A 17288-nucleotide genomic window follows, 5' to 3' on the forward strand; every position below is an offset into this window, starting at 1 on the left:
GAGCACCTTGTACTCCGGGTGCCTCCTCCGGGACCTATGCCCAGGGTGCTTCCTTGTGGCTTTCGAAGACTTAGCAAATATTTACAAGTTATCTGATCCACGTGTCCCTGTTTGATTGGTCCACGTATATTGGGCGAAATCAGGGGCAACATATACGGTTTCACGGAATTTTAAATATTTTTACGATTTTTTTGATTTTATTTACAGAAAAATAAAGTCTTTTATGTTGTACTCTTATTAATTTGTTGTTGACTTTTTGTTATTTGTATGTTTTTTTTTGTTGTTTTGATGTTATTTTCATGTTTATTTTATGTAGTTTTCTTGTCATTTTCATGTTGTTTTTATGAAAAACCGTAAAAATATAAAAAAAATTCTTTAAAAACGTAATTTTTTACAAAAAAAATAGTGCCTTATCCCAATAAAATATTATGAGGGCATCTGATAACACATTTATTTTTCAATTTTTAATTACAAAAATAAAAGTCAATTTGTGTTTTTAATTTTTTTTTAAAATAAAAATGTGTTCTATATCTACTTTTATTTTTTAATTTTAAAAGTAGAAAAAAATGTGTTATATAATTTTTATTTTTATTTTTTGATTTTTATTTAAATCGAGTGTAGGTTCGTGCATGGGGTCAGATCGTGGTCTGAGTTTAAGACTGGGGCCAAAGCTAGAATTTAGGTTCTAAGATACAAGTTGGGATTAGAGTTTAAAATATTAATTAAGAAAAAAATTGTATAATTTTTTTTGAAATTAATGAATTAAAAATTTAAAAAGTGAAAATAATTTTATTAAACATATTTTTTAAAAATATTTTTATTTTTCTAATTAAAAATAAAAAAAAACTAATAAAAAAATATTACTGCACTTTATACTTTTTTTAGATGATGTAAAAATTTGTAAGTATTGGAAAGATGCTGTATGAGATAGTTGAGCGGTGGCAAATTGGTGTCCATGAGATACGGCAGCAGAAGATGACAGGTGTGAGGAAACAAACGTAGCTGGTGTAGCCTAGCCGCCTCTAATTCATTTCTTTCATGTCCTTGAATTTTTTTCTCTCTCCCAAAATTCTTTCTTCTTTCGCTTTTACAATTTTCCATGTGTATCATATCTACCCTTTGACTTGTTACCCATCCATTTCCTTTAATTTTACTCCATTTCTATAAAAAATCAAATTTTTATATTGCACAGTGTACCAACTAGTAAGGGCATTGACTGACTTCCCCTGCCTTATATCATTCCATATTAGCTTTCATTCTGTTTTGGGCACTCTGAGTTTTTCCTTTCTTTCTTTTTTTTAGAGAGAGACGGATCTGTGACCGCATCACTGACCAGGCCTCCTCCACCAAACCAACTACATAAACATTAAAACAGACCAAGCATTACGCACTGGACCCTTTTCACTTTCACACTTTTGCTTCCTAATTCTTCAAGGTTAAGGTTGTACTCTCTATTTATTACTGCCCAATTTTGTTTATCTGAATTTCAGATTGAAAGAATAGTTTTTTTCGATCTTATGTTGTGTTTTCTTACTTGGGTTCTCTTATCTCTCTTTCTTTCAATCCATTTTTTGTCTTACCTTTTTCTGGTGACAGTTGCAGGTGTTATCGTGACATTTGGTTTCTAACAACTATTGGATTGATTACAAAATTGGGCTTTTAAAGCATGGTAAAGGAGATGGTGTTGGGTTGAAAATGCGAGACGTGGTTGGTTATGATGGAAACCATCAGTTATTGTCCAATCAGAGGTTGTCTTCAACAGGAGAATCAACTTCTAATGATATGTCTTCTAATAAGGGTGTGTCGCAGTGGCTTAACAATGATAGGAATCAAAAGCATTCTGCTGATGTTTTAGATAGGTAATGCTCTTTTTTTTTCACAAGCTTTTTCTTTTATGTTCATACCTGGGCTTGAGTTGTTGGATTTTTAGAAGCCTTAACAAAAAGAGATATGAAAGCTTTCCAGGGGTTTATAACAACACACAGACATATATTTTAGGCAGTCAAAATGGAGAAAGAACTGGGGTACTGCTGTGTAGAAATTTATGAGTTCAAATGCACCTAAACTAGCATAAATAAAACTAAATCTCGTTTTCGATGCACGTACTAATTATTTTTGGTGTTCTTTAAGTCTTCTGTAGCGTTTGGTTGGGAGGAATTGGGAGGAATGAAAATATAAGAATGGGAATGAGAATCGTAATAGGAATGAAATGGAATAAAATTTAAAATGTATAAAAAAAATAATAAAAAAATTATTATTTTTTTCTCATTATATATTAGAATGGTGTTTCCTTCTATTTTAAAATGGAATAGTCATTCCACTAAAATAGTGAAAATACTTTAATATGCAACTGAACAAATGAATGGAATGAAAGATTGTTTTCATTCTATTTCATTACCTCCAACCAACGCCACCTAAGTGCTCATTCGTGTTCTTCTTCTGTAGGCATAAATCCGAAGCACAATTTGCACCAAAGAATTTAAAAGGAGATGGAAACTTTGGTCATCTTCAGAATCAGAGCAGAGAAGCAATGGTATGTGTCCTTTCAGTTTAAACATACTGTGGACGGTATTGTTCTTTTACACTGACAAAGTTTTGTAATTAGGAAATGTATTCACGAGTTAGTAAACAGGAAGAGGAGATCCGATTTCTTCGTGAACAAATTGCTGTTGCGTCTGTGAAGGTATGAACTTTCTTCTAACTCTAGTAATGGTATACTCAGTTTACTGATTTAAGTTCACATCCGAGAGAAAGCAATGATTTTCTTCGTACTAGGAACTGCGGTTGCTTAATGAGAAGTATGCGTTGGAACGGAAATTTGCGGACTTGCGTTTGGTATATTCATCATCTCTTCAGAAGTGTTTAATGATCTTTTGATTTTCACTAAGCCTCTCTCTTATTAATGTTATCTTGTTTTTTAACTTTGATATACTTCTCATATATATTGGTTTTCAATGTTCTAAAGAAGAGAAATGCAATTTCACTGATAGGCCATGGATGAGAAACAAAATGAAGCTGTAACTTCAGCCTTAAATGAGCTGGCTCGTAGAAAAAGTGATCTTGAAGATAATTTAAAATTGACACATGAATTGAAGGTATGCTACTACTCTACTTGGTTGCTGCTTTTCCTATGCTGCTACTTGAGGGCTTGGTGGTTCGGTGGATGAGTGAGTGAGTGTGAGTGGTTTGGGGTTCAATGTTTCCATGTATGTGACAATGGTTTACTGTGTCAATTATGTATTGAGCAACTTTGAATCTAAAGTGTTAGTATCACAATGGTTTACTGTGTCAACTATGTATTGAACAACTTTGAATCTTTAATATTCTCTCTTGTAGTGTTCTTCATCTTCTTTTAGTTCTTTACTTTTTCTTGAACTACTATTGTCCAATGTTTGCTGCTAATAATGGTGTATATGTATAATAGGCTGCTGACGATGAAAAATATCTCTTCACGTCATCCATGCTTGGGTTATTGGCTGAATATGGCATTTGGCCTCGTGTCATAAATGCCTCTGCTATATCAAACAACTTAAAGGTATTGATTTAATATTGGAAAGCATGCTTTGTAAGATTTAAACCACTGAATTTTGGCGAGAAGACACTTTTGCTGATAGAATCTTGTAAATCTCTTCAAATATCAAGTTCACTTTAGATTCAGTTGCTTTCGATATTGTAAGGTTCACCATTACATAGTTCAGCCTAATCTTTATTTAGTTGTGCATATGAGCTTCTTATCATATATAATAACTTTTATCTCTGGTTAAAGGCCACTAAGCTTTTACATACTTTCCAGGTACAAAATTGCTGTTGTGTTCATTTTTTCCCTAACATATCTTGGTGCTATTTACATAGTTACTCTTAACATTCTTTAGAGTTACTCTCTTAAACTTACTTTTTATAGGCGCCTATAGGAAAAATTAACAATCATTGAGTAGCAGAAGAAGTTTGGACTGATTTCTCTATATCATGTACTTGGATTGATTTCTCAATATCATGTCCTTGAGTAAGGCGTATTTTTTTTCATGAATTTGCAGTACCTTCACGATCAATTGCAGTGGAAAATCAGAAAATCTCATGTAAGCTTATAGCCTAGTGATTAGATTGTTCTTATCGAAGATTTTTATTATTTTTGTTGTAGAATTTGTTATGTATAAAGTTTAATGTTTCTCAAAATCTCTCATCACCGCTACTAATGTATAATTTCAAATGGATTACAATAAAACATATTATTTATCGAATTTTTCGAAAACTAATTAAATAAGAGCTTAAGAAATAATAATACAGTAATAAAGAAGACAGATTTTTACGTAGTTCAGACGTTAATAAATCCTAGTCCAAGAGTTAGTGTATTGGTCTTAAGAGGCTGGTATGTTATTTTACAATAGTAGTTACAAGAAAACCCTAACTCTGCCCTCTTAGTTTCTCTTGAAGAAGAAGAAAGCTTAGAGGAAATTTGGCAGAGCTTCGGCTATTCATTTTCCTCCCCCCCTCTTGTATGAAGATCCAGGGTATTTATAGGCTAAATTGCAGGTATGGGCATGCCATGAACCGCCTAGGGTTTCTGCAAAAAGCCTACTATTGAGATAAAATACATGTAAAGGACTAACTGTTGGGCTCCCAAGAAGGTTCTTACTCATGTGGAGAGGAGGTAGCTAGATAATGGGGACCATCGTTGGTACTGACCACGTGTCGCTCAAAGGTTTTACCTTGAAAAAGAGACGCCTAGACAAACCATCAGGCAAAAAGGTATATTCAGAGGTGGGGTGTGCACACTACTATGGTCTGATACTGGGGACAAGATCTGATCGTGTGTCAGAAAATATATAATCGTCGCTAGAGCGATCTGAGTCTCTCTCCATGGTAGACGTCTGACTTCCTCTGTGCGATTAGTGTCTGTGTTAGGCTCTTCGGGTGCCTTCCAGGTGTCGTTGGGGCATATGACGAGCTTGGCCTTCTCCGGGTTTTGGAGAGACGGTAAGGCCTCCGGGTCCTGGAGGGCAGTACACTGCAGGGCAAGTCTCCGTGTAGCCCTTGGGCTTAATATTTTCCCGGACGTGTATAGCTTCTCTGTGGCCTTTCTTAATTAAGGGGACTTAATTAGTGACGTTTTAAGGTCGTGCTTCTCATTTTATGCCACGTGTCTCTCGCTCGGAAATGCAGATAACATTTACCTCCTAAGTTTTCGGGACATTCTGAGTCGCGGAAGCTTGCAACCTTCTTTCGGATCATCGAAGTGTATTTGTGAGTCGTGGGTGACTTTTGAGAACATGGAAGCATCCTTCCTGTTTGGCCTTCAACAATTAAAAGGTCAAAAAGTCTTGTGCAGGGTGCAACTGGCATTGCACTCGTGTCGTGTTTTTAATGAGTTCGTGAGCAACACACGCTTGCAGAGAGCACATACTTCACGGGAAATTTTTCTGACAGCAGAGTTGTTGACGTGACAACTCTTTAATGCACATTAGGCCCGAGGTATGCAATGATGAAAATTAAATGTTTATATTTTAGCCGAAGTATGTTAAATGCCATCTTTTCAACTCCCCAGCCACTGAATCATCCTATGCTTTTTGAAGAGATGATCTGAGCTGCTAATTTTGAATCACTCAAACCGCCCTTGGCTATAAATAGACGCAAAACCACTTGTCTTCATTTTTTCCATCATTTCTCGATTTTCTAACTTCCTTTGTTTCCTTGAACCAGAACCCTTCTCTTAGAACCCAGACTGAAATATCTTGATCTGTTACTCCATATCTTCACTAGTGAATGAATGAAAGTTTCGATCTTCTTATAAACTATTTCTTGCACATTCGTGCTTGCTGTTTTCCTGGCGCCCCGACTCTCAATTTTAAGCAATCCACCTCCAGTCACACGAAGAGTTCGACGTTCAAGCGGGCTTTGACCGAGTCATCAACTGGGCATGAAATTTTGAATCAATTTCAACGACCATCCCTCTTCTTCGAATCGTATTGTAAGTAAGTTATTCTGAACTTGTTGATATTTTTGATTCTATGCTAGGATAGAAATCGTTTGTTCAAGCTGTGTTCTGAATTTTTCTTGCATGCGATTGCTTTAGATAGAATAGTTAGGGTGTTATATGGTGATGAACTGATTAGGGTCGAGAATGTCGTGCCATAAGTGTGCGTATGTGTTTTTTCTGGGAAATAGGTGTAAAGGTTTGATGGCATGTTCTTGAAAGTAAGGTCTCAACTTTTTGAAGGGAATTAACAAGCAAAAGGTCAACTTCTCTGTCGGTGGATATCTGGAGGGAAACTTACAAAAATACTGGAATTTGGGTTAATTTTTACAAAAATACTGTCACACGGAGAAGTTTTCAAAAATACTGTGTTTTTATAAAACACCAGTAAAATACAAAGCAGAACAACTCAAAACAACAGTAGAACAACTAAAAAACACAAGTAGAAGACCAATGAAAGCTTAACACAGTATACTGTAGTATGAAACTTATAAAAAACACAGTAAAAAAGTAAAAAATACCGCCTGACAGTATTTTTATAAAAAAATGGCAGAAGTTAGTATACCATGTAAATTTTCCTATCTGGATTTTTCACCCAACAATCTTTTGCTTATGTAATACACCGACAATTGGACTTTCCCTTCATCTCGCACTAATGCAACACTTACGACGTGATCAGACAGGTACATCTCTTCTCCTTCTACATGTTTCGATAGGATTGGAGCTTTGGTCAAATGCTCCTTTAATTTTTGGAAGGCTTCCTTGCATTTTTCGATCCATTCAAATTTCTTGTTTTCGCGCAATAAATTGAAAAATGGGATGCACTTGTCCGTAGACTTTGAAATGAATTGACTAAGGGTTGCGATACTTCCGGTTACACTTTGCACGTCTTGGACTTTACGAGCATATCATCCCCGACACTTCCATGTTTCTCCCAAGCTGGTCCTTGAACATCTTGTTAACCAACCGCTGGTAAGTTACTCCGGTGTTCTTCAATCTAAATGGCATTACCTTGTAATAGTACACTCACTTGTCCGTTTGGAAACTCGTGTGTTCCTAATCCGCGATGTGCATTTTGATCTAGTTGTAGCTGGAGTAGGCATTCATAAAGCTCAGCAGTTCATACCCGGATGTGGCATCCACCATCTGGCCTATTCGTGGAAGTGGAAAACAATTCTTTGGGCAAGCTTTATAAGGTCCGTGAAATCTATGTACATTCTTCATGTGCCATTTGGCTTAGGGACCAAAACAGGGTTTGCCAGCCACACTGGGTATAATGACTTCCGGAGGAAATTATTGCGGTTAACTTATCAACCTCCGCATTTAGCGCTTCTTGCCTTTCCCGGGTCTAAAAGCCTCCTCTTCTGGCAGACAGGCGTCATATTCTCATTGATGTTGAGGGCATGGTATTCTCATTGTGGGGGAAATGAACATGTTTGGCGTCGTCCTCCGTGAATGTGATAGGCAGGTTCATGGTTTGTGGGTGTTGTGCTAGTGATTGTACCAAAGCGCATATTTCCCCTTCATTCTCTAACTCCCTTAAATATTTCTTCTGGGAATTCCTTGTATCTGCAATGTGTGGTTCCCCGGAGATGGTGGCCACATGATCGTCGATTGGTGGTGGAGCCAAGCCTGGCGGATAGGGGTTCCCCGGTCTCGGAGCCAGTACTGCTACTGCAGCGTGAACTGGCGGAGCAGGCATGACCGGAAGCTGGGTTTCAGGAGCTTAAGGACGACTCACTCCTTGTGGAGGATTCACTGTACCCTGCTGTCTCGAAACGATCAGCTGTCTGTGAACAACCTCTTGTCTGGGATAGATAATTGGGATCCTTATCCATTGGCCTAAGTGTCTGGCCCTAACCAGAGATTCCATCTCATCTTTTAAGTAGTCACACTCATTGGTAGTGTGCCCTACATCTCCGTGGTACTCGCATCTTATGTACTGATTTGTGTTTGCCTCCTGGAGGCATTCTCGGGGGTTTCCTGTAATGGACCATGTTGCAGGTCGCTTTGTAGACATTTTCTTGAGTATCCAATAAGCTAGTGTACTCGATGTACTTTGGTTCAAACTTGTTTATGGGTTTCTTTGAAGTTTCACTTCGACTTTGGTTCCTCCCGCTCCTCTTGCTCCGGAAATGGCTCACCTTCTGTTCTAGAACTTCCACCGGTGGGTTCGATTGTCCGGGAGCGATGCTGCATCTGGTTTACGCAGAAGGTCCATAGACTGTGGGAGTATATTAAGTTTCCGGGACCGGGACTTGTGGAACAAAATTTGGTGAGGATGCTGAGGGAGTTGAAGCCGGAGGGACTCCAAAAGCTTGCTGATAAGCCTCTTCTAAATTGATGATACCTTGTGCTCTGGACATAAACTCGGACAAAGTCTCAGTCTTTTTTTCTTTGCATTTCGCCCCATAGCAAGGAGCTAATCGTAAGTCTCGATTGTAAGGCTACGAGTTTCATGTCGTCGCTCACCTTTGTCTTTACCGACGCCTCCATCATTCGCTGAATGAAGTTCTTCAGGCTTTCACATGGTGATCGTCCCAACTTCCATGTCATAATCCCAGGCAGATATGAATTGCTTTTGGAAAGCAGATTGTAAGTCTTTCCAACTATGACCAGATCTGGGAGCCAACTTTTTTCACCAATCCTTCGCGAATTTGGTTAGTCAGTGAGAAGCACAAATATTTAACATCATCGCATACTCTGGCCACCTGTATCATTTTGTTATACTTCGACAGGTGGGTCCTTGGATCTGTACGGCCGTCGTACAACTCAATTTGGGGCATCTTGAAATTCTCAGGGAGTGAGGCTTCCGCGATCCGCCTGATGCATGGTTTCGGATCTTCGTCTTCTGAATCTGAAAGGGCCCCACTCTGTTTCTGGACGAGTTTTGTTAAGGCAACAATCTGCTCCTCCAACCTTTTTGTGTCACTATTTGGAAGGTGACGTCCGCGAGCCTTGTCGTTCAAATGGTTCCTGAGGTCATGTCCACGTGGCCTCAGCTTTTCTCCTTTGGCTTTTTCGTACTTAGCATCAAGACGCCTTCGGAGGTCCACGGTGGACCAACTATCATCAGAATACTATCTTCTGGTCCCACCGTCCTGGTTAACGGAATCAATGGGGTGGTTTTTCCTTCCCTTGGACCTGGGTACTTTCGCACCAGTCTCTTTTTGCGCAACAGGACCTTTCAGAGGAGAAGGGTGTCCAATCCCGGAGGTATCAGTGGTCTTCTGTGCTTGCATAGGTCTGCTGGCTAGATTCACACTTTTCCTAAGAGGTACAGGAGCTATTGGGTTTTGAGGGTCACCTACCTTCGCCTTCGCCTTTGCCTTGTTCTTCGCAGGAGCTGAGGTTTCATCGTTGGCAGGGTTTTCCCCGTTGTATTTATCGACAAGTTCCACTGAGGGTTCCTCTTCAGAATCCTCTTCTAGATCTTTGAGCTTTGCTTGGAGGCGGGCCATCATCCTCTCCATCTTTTGAGAAAACCTTTCTTGACGGGCTAATTTCTCCTGGGTCTCATGCAACTCTTTGGACACTCGGACCATTTCTGGGTCTTGTTCATAATAATACCCATCATTATAGTACCCGTCCTTGACATGTCCGTCATCATCCTCCTCGTCGTCTTAACCGTTATGGTTTTCTTCACCTTGTTTACGATGCTTATCTAAGTTACCCTCTCGGTTGTCAGCTTTTGACGTATCCCCTTCCCTCACATTGCTCGGCTGGGTGTTTCTGGAGAGAGGGTTCACATCTTCCATGACGACGTCGAGGCTGCCTTGAGGAGTCTTCTTTGTGACTGTTTTTCATGTAGCCACCATGGTTTTAGCAATACCGTGGCTTAGGTCTTTCCTTAGCTCTCAATGAAAGCACCAAAATGTTTACCGAGATTTTTAAAAACTAATTAAATAAGAGCTTATGAAATAATTAATGCAGTAATAAAGAAGACAAATTTTTTTTACGTGGTTCAGGTGTCGATGAGCCCTAGTCCACAAGTCAGTGTATTGGCCTTAAGAGGTTGGTATGGTATTTTACAGTAGTGGTTACAAGAAAACTCTAACTCTGGCCTCTTGGTTTCTCTTGAAGAAGAAGAAAGCTTAGAGAAAATTTGGTAAAGCTTCGGCTATTCATTTTCCTCCCCCCTCTTGTATGAAGATCCAGGGGTATTTATAGGCTAAATTGTGGGTGGTATGGTATTTTACAGGAGTGGTTACAAGAAAACCCTAACTTTGCCTTCTTGATTTCTCTTGAAGAAGAAGAAAGCTTAGAGAAAATTTGGCAGAGTTTCGGCTATTTATTTTCCTCCCCCCCTTGTATGAAGATCCAGGGGTAGTTATAGGCTAAATTGCGGGTATGAACATGCCCATAATGCGCCTAGAGTTTTTGCAAAAAAATCCACTATTAGGGTAAAATACATGTAAAGAACTGACTGTTAGGCCCCCAAGAAGGTTCTTGCTCGTGTGGAGAAGAGGTAGTTGGATAATGGGGACCATCGTTGGTACTGGACACGTGTCGCCCAAAGGTTTCACCTTGAAAAGGAGATGCCTAAGCAAACCGTCAAGCAAAAAGGCATATTCAGAGGGGTGTGCACACTACCATGGTTTGACACAGGGGACAAGATTTGATCGTGTGTCAGAAAAGGTATAACCGTCGCTGGAGCGATCCGGGTCTCTCTTCATGGTAGATGTCCGACTTCCTCTGTGCGATTAGTGTTTGTGTTAGGCTCTTCGAGTGCCTTCCAGGTGTCACTTGGGCATATGATGAGCTTGGCCTTCTCTGGGTTCTGGAGAGACGGTAAGGCCTCCGGGCTGCCGGGTCTCGGATGGCAGTACACAGCAAGGCAATTCTCCGTGTAGCCCTTGGGCTTAATATTTTCCTGAACATGTGTAGCTTCTCCGTGACCTTTCCTATTTAAGGGAACTTAATTAGTGACGTTTAAAGGTCGTGCTTCTCATTTTATGCCACGTGTCCCTCGTCCGTAAACGCGGATAACACATATAATGTGTTCATTAGAGACTTACAGGGAAATATAGAATAACTAATAATTTTCATTGCATAGTTGAACCATGATTAGCCGAAAAAAGTGTCTTGCTCAAACATTTTGTGAATGTAGCAATGTTCTCTCTCATTTTTCCCTGCGATTATAACAGGATTCTCTATACTTGATGTCTGAGTACTACAATAAAAGCACGATTGCATATTTGCAGGACAGAATTAGTGAAATAACATCAATGGTGGAACCTCGTCCTGAAAGTGGATCTCATAGCCAAGGTGGCAGCGCCGCTACGACAGTGAATGACACAGTTTCCAATAGACCCATGGTAGTATTGGCATGTCATATCTACTTATATACCATGTTAATTGTGATTTTACTTGCTCAAACTATAGTGTATTAATTATTAATCATTCTTATTGTCTCTTTGAGAATCAACATGGTTCTTTCTATAATAATCAGTCTGTTGAAGGGCAGCACCCGAGACTAAATGAGAGTTCACAAATATATATGACTGATCTTCCAGATATGAGGTACATAGTTCTATCCAATAACATCATCACACAGTTCACAATTGGCACTTCCATGTTCACATTCTATATTGAGCTCAATGATAGTAAATCTCAATCTCTTTTCTTCATATCACTCAAGCATTTTTTGTGCTACCAGGAGGTTTTTGCTACATTCTGATTTAACTTTTTTTTTTCTCTACTAAGGGGATTATATGTCTCATTATGATTATCATAATTACACTAGCAACAAATCTCTGTGAGGGTCTTAAAATATTAATTTTCATTAACTTGGCTGAAATGTTACATTCACAGCCACAGGGAAGTGCCTGGCCATTATCCTTATGAATCAGTCGATGAAGGTGTTAATGTCGGAGAAGAAAAAGTGTCTAATAGCCCTGCGTTTCCTTCTCCCACAGCAAATGATGAGAATGTTTCTTCTGTTTCTAAAGGTGATTTGTATTTTGTTTGTAGGTCATCAGTGTGATCTCTAGTGTAGTCTAAATCTAATCTTTTTACTTATTTCATTTTAAAGGCCCTGGCATAGAACATTTCCAGATTATTGGTGATGCCATACCAGGTGAAAAACTTCTTGGGTGCGGATATCCAGTACGAGGGACTTCTCTTTGCATGTTTCAGGTTAAATTCTTTGTGAATTATGCAAATGAATTATCCATGCTGTAGACAGTATAATATAGATACATCTGTTTTTTAAATGCACTGGATTATTATATAATTTCTGTTGCCTACATGCTTCATGCTTGTACTTCAGTGGGTTCGCCATCTTCAGGACGGGACTAGGCAGTACATTGAAGGTTAGCCAAAAATGACTAATAATTTGATTCTGCCATTGTAGATGAGGATCCAAGCCTTTCAATGAATAATAATTTGTTGTTGTGATTTTGCATTACTAATTTTCATTTCTTATCATTTCTCATTCAGGAGCTACAAATCCAGAATATATTGTCACAGCTGATGATGTTGATAAAATAATTGCTGTTGAGTGCATTCCTATGGATGATCAGGGTGGCCAGGTTTTTTTTGTTTTTTTGTATCTAATTATAAATGTAGTATAATTTCAATATGCAAGAAAAACTTCTATGTGGGAATTTCGCTCTTCTACTAAATATGTGGATAATTGTCAGGGAGATATCGTCAGGCGGTATGCTAATGATCAGAACAAAATAAAATGCGGTAAGATTTGTGGAAATTGTGAAGATCATTGTTTTTCTTATTTATTTATTTTTTTTTTTGAAAAAAGAGAAGGGGGCCTCTTGTCTTAGACAGGACCCTCCCCAATATAAAGTGAGAATCCTCACTCGTGGCCGAGGAACACCTTGGTTACAAAATTACCAAAAATAAATAAGGCCAAAAACAGTTAACACTCTGCAGTACAAAAAAATTACTAAACTTGGTAGCCAAAATACTGCTAATACAACAGTGATTTCCATTCTCTACATAAATCTAAAAATGACAAGTCCTCAAAAAATCTGGTCTTAAATACCCAGGTAGCTGTCCAGAACTTAACTTTCTCCCACACATCCGCTTCTGAGTTTGTAACCCCTTCAAAAATTCTAGTATTTCTTTCCAACCACACAACCCAAATTATTGCTAAGATCACCGTTCTCCATAACTTTGTTCGAAGGTACACAACTTTTCCATAAGATTCTCATCCAGCACAAATGAGTAAGACCCAGATTTTAAGTAAACCAGCTAAAGGCTGATTTACAAGAGAAAACCCCTGAACGATCTGTCTTCCAAATACTGCTATCATTGGAAATATTTAACACTCTAACATGTTCCACCTTTTGCAATAACAAAATAAGACTTGGAACCTCACGCTCCAGTAGATTCCTTCTGAACTTGAAGTCCCAGCTCTCTACCCAGCCACTGGCAGCCCCTGCTAAGTCAGGGAAGGCACTGATCAGAGAAGAATCTCCAATCCATATATCTTCCCAAAATCGAATTCTGTCAGTTTATGATATACAAAAAGGGTTTACTCAATTAATTAGTCAGCCATGAGGTTCGCTCCTACAAGATCTGAGATTCAAATCTTTCCTGGATACTGACATAGCAATTGTTATAATTTTCTGCCCTAATAGTTTAGTGTTAGGTGGGAAGTCTGTTTCAATACTAAAAAGGGAAAAATGTTTTATATTTCTGACCATTCACAAGGACAATTGTATGACTTTTGGCAGTATTATTTAATGCATTCTGAAAGAAACATTGATAAGGTACCATCTGAAACTCAATGTCTAATTAGTAATGACATAAAAAAGAAAAAAAAGAAAGAAAGAAAAAAATGCTACTCAAACTTATTTCCAAAAATTTATAATTTATTATGTGAAGAAGTTAATTTCTTGCCATTTATTTTCCAGACGATTGGGTTAAATTGGATCAAACTAGAATTTGAAACTGTGAATTTAACAAGAATTAGAAAGCGAAATGTTTACTTTTGGCTACTTCACCAAAAAGATGAAGAGTTGAGTGGTTAAAGAAGTGCTTTCTATTGAACATTATAAATGGTTAGATTTTTCTAAAATAATAGTTTACATGGAACGTCAAGACATCGAGGTTATTGGTGCTATATTATGTTTCTTGCAATCCCTGCAACTGCTTCCTTCTTCTGATTGTTATATGTTTGCCATGTCCTCTCACGAGGTATTTTGTAGACCCTGATATGCAAATGGAGATTGATAACCATATGTTCAGAGGAGAAGCCTCGTTTAGTGTTCTTTTGCTGGTATGCCTGGTTTTTCTTCTAACGGTTGTATTATTTTATTCTTCTGCAATTTCTATCTTTGGTTTAATATGATCTCTGATCTCTCAACTATAGTTTAAAAAGCTTGTAGTTTCACGAGAGTTATATGTCCTCATTGTGAAATGCAACAAGGGTGAATATTATATTAAAAGTGGTTTCCATGATTAGTTAAACACATTGTTTATTTTCTTAAATAACCTTTTAAATTTTGTTAAAATCTTTGAAAGTTCTCTTCCATGTTGGGTGGTTTGTTCTGGGGTATGCTGCTCTCTATTAATTTCAACATCATATACTGCACTTTATAGCTTAAGGAATTTATCTCAGTTTGCACATTTTTCTTGTTTTTTTGTTGTAGGTGGATTCTTCTGAGAACTGGGAGAGGACAACGTTGTTTTTGAGACGGTCTGGCTTCCAAGTTGAGATGGATGGTTCAGAAGCTGTTGTGATTAATGAGAAATTCTCCAAGGATCTATCAGTATGTTCTTTAACTTTTGGTGCATTGAGTTTAGAGTTTTTGTGTTGTATTATAGGATGCTCTCTAATGTAGTTTTCTTATTTGTCAAATAGGCATAGCTAATTCTTGTGGTCTAGTATAGTTCCAGGGAGCTTTTGGGAAGTATTGAGAAAGTTTGAAACATTTGCATTTAACTCCTTTTAAAACAAGGAACACTTTCACTACAGAAGGTCGAACCAAGAACCTATTAGAATCGGGGCTCTTCCTTTGTGCTTACAGTTACCTAAAAAAACATTTCCCTTTTGTTTTAAGTTGTCAGAGTTTTATGTTTCTTTATAAGATCCCAGCAATGTTTTCATGGTCTGCTACTATCTGACTTGCTAAAGATGATTTCTGTGCTCGGAAAACTTATTCACGAGTCATCACTAGGTCTTGTTAAGTACTATCTTTACAGTGATTTTGATTTTTTTATTCTTTTTCGGGGAGCCAAGGATAGATTTCATATATGCTTCTTAATCACAGAAAATTGAGACAATCAATGGTTGCATAGAAAACTTTTCTCTACTTCTTGTTCTGCAGAAGTAACATATGTGTTTGTTGCAGATCAAAGTTCCCTGTGGACTTTCAACACAATTTGTTTTGATGACCGGTAGTGGATCTTCTCATCCATTTAGCACGTATAGTGTTCGGTATGCTTTCATTTTATCTTCGAGATTTCAGTCAAATAAATTATAAAACTATGTTTTATTTTTGCCTTTTTTTTTTGTAGAATGCGTGATACTCTTGTGCTAACCATGAGGATGTTCCAAGCAAGGTATGCATCTTATGATGTTGTTTTCTTTATCATATTTTTGGCTATTCTTGTAGCATACACATTTTAGTTACATTATTATTTTCTCTACTTTTCTTTGAGGGCCCTCTTAAGAGTGAGTTTGTATTTTCTTTTTCTTTTGAATAAAACATTTCTTTGTTCTCTTTTTGACTTCCAACTGTTTTTGAGGCAGGCACATGATGATAAAAAGAAAGGAAGAGCATAGCTCCCCAACAAAGCATTTTTAAAGCCAATATTCATTCTTAGTAGAAAGGAGAAAAACCATAAATTGAAGAATAATTTATCTCTTTAGTTTCTTTTAATTATAATAAGTGTTGCTGTGTTTATAGTCTACTACTTTTATTGTATAATTTTGACCATAATTCGCAACAAAATAGGCTTGTTGTATACCTGATTAGCATGCAATGATAAATCCCAATATATTTTCATGTATTAGCACATTGATGAAGGCACTTTGGAATGCTTTTACTTTGCTACAATCAATATTGAAGTTGTGGGTTGGGATCATAAGTTTAAAGTTGGAGTATGACTGTATGCAACTTTATGATACAATAGAATCTATATATCAGAATCTTCTTGTGTATTGTAGATGACATTTGGTTGGAAACATGAATAAAAATGAGAATGGAAATAGAAATAGAAATGGAATGGAATCAAATTTAATACGCATAAAAGAGATTGATAAAAAAAATTAATAAATTTTTTCTTATTTTGCATTAGAATAGTCTTTCCTCCTATTTCAGAGTGGAATCTCAAAAGAATGCATGATATGGGAGATGGAGCAAGGCTTGTTATGGGGCGAAATTTTTTTTTTCAGGGGGAAAACTATCGTGCATTATTTTGACGAAATTATTAATTCCTAGAAAGAGATTGTTTTGTTGCATTTTGGAAAATTAAGATAGATATAGTAGGATTACTATAGTGAAGAAGAGAAGCAAAGGTGCTAACATGTATGGCTTCCTGAAGGGGTTTTTAGAGTTGTTTGTGGGGATAAAAGAGAAGAAAGAATAAGCCTTGTAGGGTTGCAGTATTGGAATGGATGTTGACCACACATTAGATGCTTTCCACATGCATTGTTTTAGGTTCGTTGGTTCTAGCTAGTTTAAAAAAGCAGAAAGCAAACCCATCATCATTCTTAAAAGTTAATGGGTCTCAAATTTCACCCTGGTTATTATAACCACTCAAAACAATAAAAATCAAATCATGTAAATTATTACTCAATACGGCTTACTCTTTAGAGTACTTGGTGTTCATGATTGGATGAGTTTTTGCATAAAAAGGAAGGAAAAAAAAGTTTTGCCTTGCACTCAACATTAATACCCAATTTTTCTTTCTTTTTTTTTTTTTTTTCAGAATGGCTCTTAAAAATTTTAAACTTGATATTACAAACAGAGAAAAAGAAGAGAGAATGAAACAGAATATTGAATTATTATCACTGAAGAGGAAAATACAATCAGTGAGCTTTATATAGCTCAAGCTCACTTAAACAATTCACAAAACAAGTAAAAGGAAGTTACAACAATTTAGTTAACTGTAACTAACCAATAACTAACAATTAACAGCTGACCAACTAATTATTCTCAACACTCCCCCTCAAGATAGAGAGGTAATGCTCATTAATCTCATCTTGTCTTTCAAATTATTGAATGGATTAAGAAAAGAGCCTTAGTAAAGACATCTGCTAGCTGCTCTTTTGTGAGACATGGCTGGTTTCGATTACACCTTGTTGAACTTTCTCTCAAACTAAATGACAATCTATCTCGATATGTTT

General features: G+C 37.3%; 1 protein-coding gene across 15 annotated transcripts; it reads left to right on the top strand.

Annotated features, from left to right (window-relative positions):
- The first annotated feature begins 959 nt into the window (after nt 1-959).
- LOC115700000 (uncharacterized) lies at nt 960-15952 on the top strand. Of its 15 annotated transcripts, none has more exons than XM_061106998.1 (20): nt 960-1435; nt 1597-1859; nt 2446-2533; nt 2606-2683; nt 2776-2835; nt 2991-3095; nt 3425-3535; nt 4035-4076; nt 11176-11289; nt 11394-11494; nt 11786-11922; nt 12006-12109; nt 12243-12285; nt 12413-12504; nt 12616-12664; nt 14143-14213; nt 14587-14706; nt 15289-15374; nt 15455-15499; nt 15690-15952. In XM_061106998.1, exons 2-20 carry the CDS (start codon nt 1696-1698, stop codon nt 15742-15744), a joined length of 1665 nt encoding a protein of 554 aa, XP_060962981.1. In that variant the 5' UTR covers nt 960-1435; nt 1597-1695; the 3' UTR covers nt 15745-15952. The 15 variants fall into 15 exon arrangements, with proteins under 15 accessions (XP_060962981.1, XP_030483432.1, XP_060962978.1 ...); XM_030627572.2 differs by having other exon boundaries at nt 961-1441; XM_061106995.1 differs by having other exon boundaries at nt 971-1441; nt 1603-1859.
- Nucleotides 15953-17288: the final 1336 nt, after the last annotated feature.

This window comes from Cannabis sativa, chromosome X (assembly GCF_029168945.1).
Source record: "Cannabis sativa cultivar Pink pepper isolate KNU-18-1 chromosome X, ASM2916894v1, whole genome shotgun sequence".
Classification (NCBI taxonomy): Eukaryota; Viridiplantae; Streptophyta; class Magnoliopsida; order Rosales; family Cannabaceae; genus Cannabis; species Cannabis sativa.

Coding starts and splice junctions, on each gene's coding strand:
- LOC115700000 (XM_030627554.2), top strand. CDS start 1,696: ATGCGAGACGTGGTTGGTTATGATGGAAACCATCAGTTATTGTCCAAT. Junction 12,286..12,412: donor GACTAGGCAGTACATTGAAG/GTTAGCCAAAAA, acceptor TTTCTCATTCAG/GAGCTACAAATCCAGAATAT. Junction 12,505..12,615: donor TGGATGATCAGGGTGGCCAG/GTTTTTTTTGTT, acceptor GATAATTGTCAG/GGAGATATCGTCAGGCGGTA.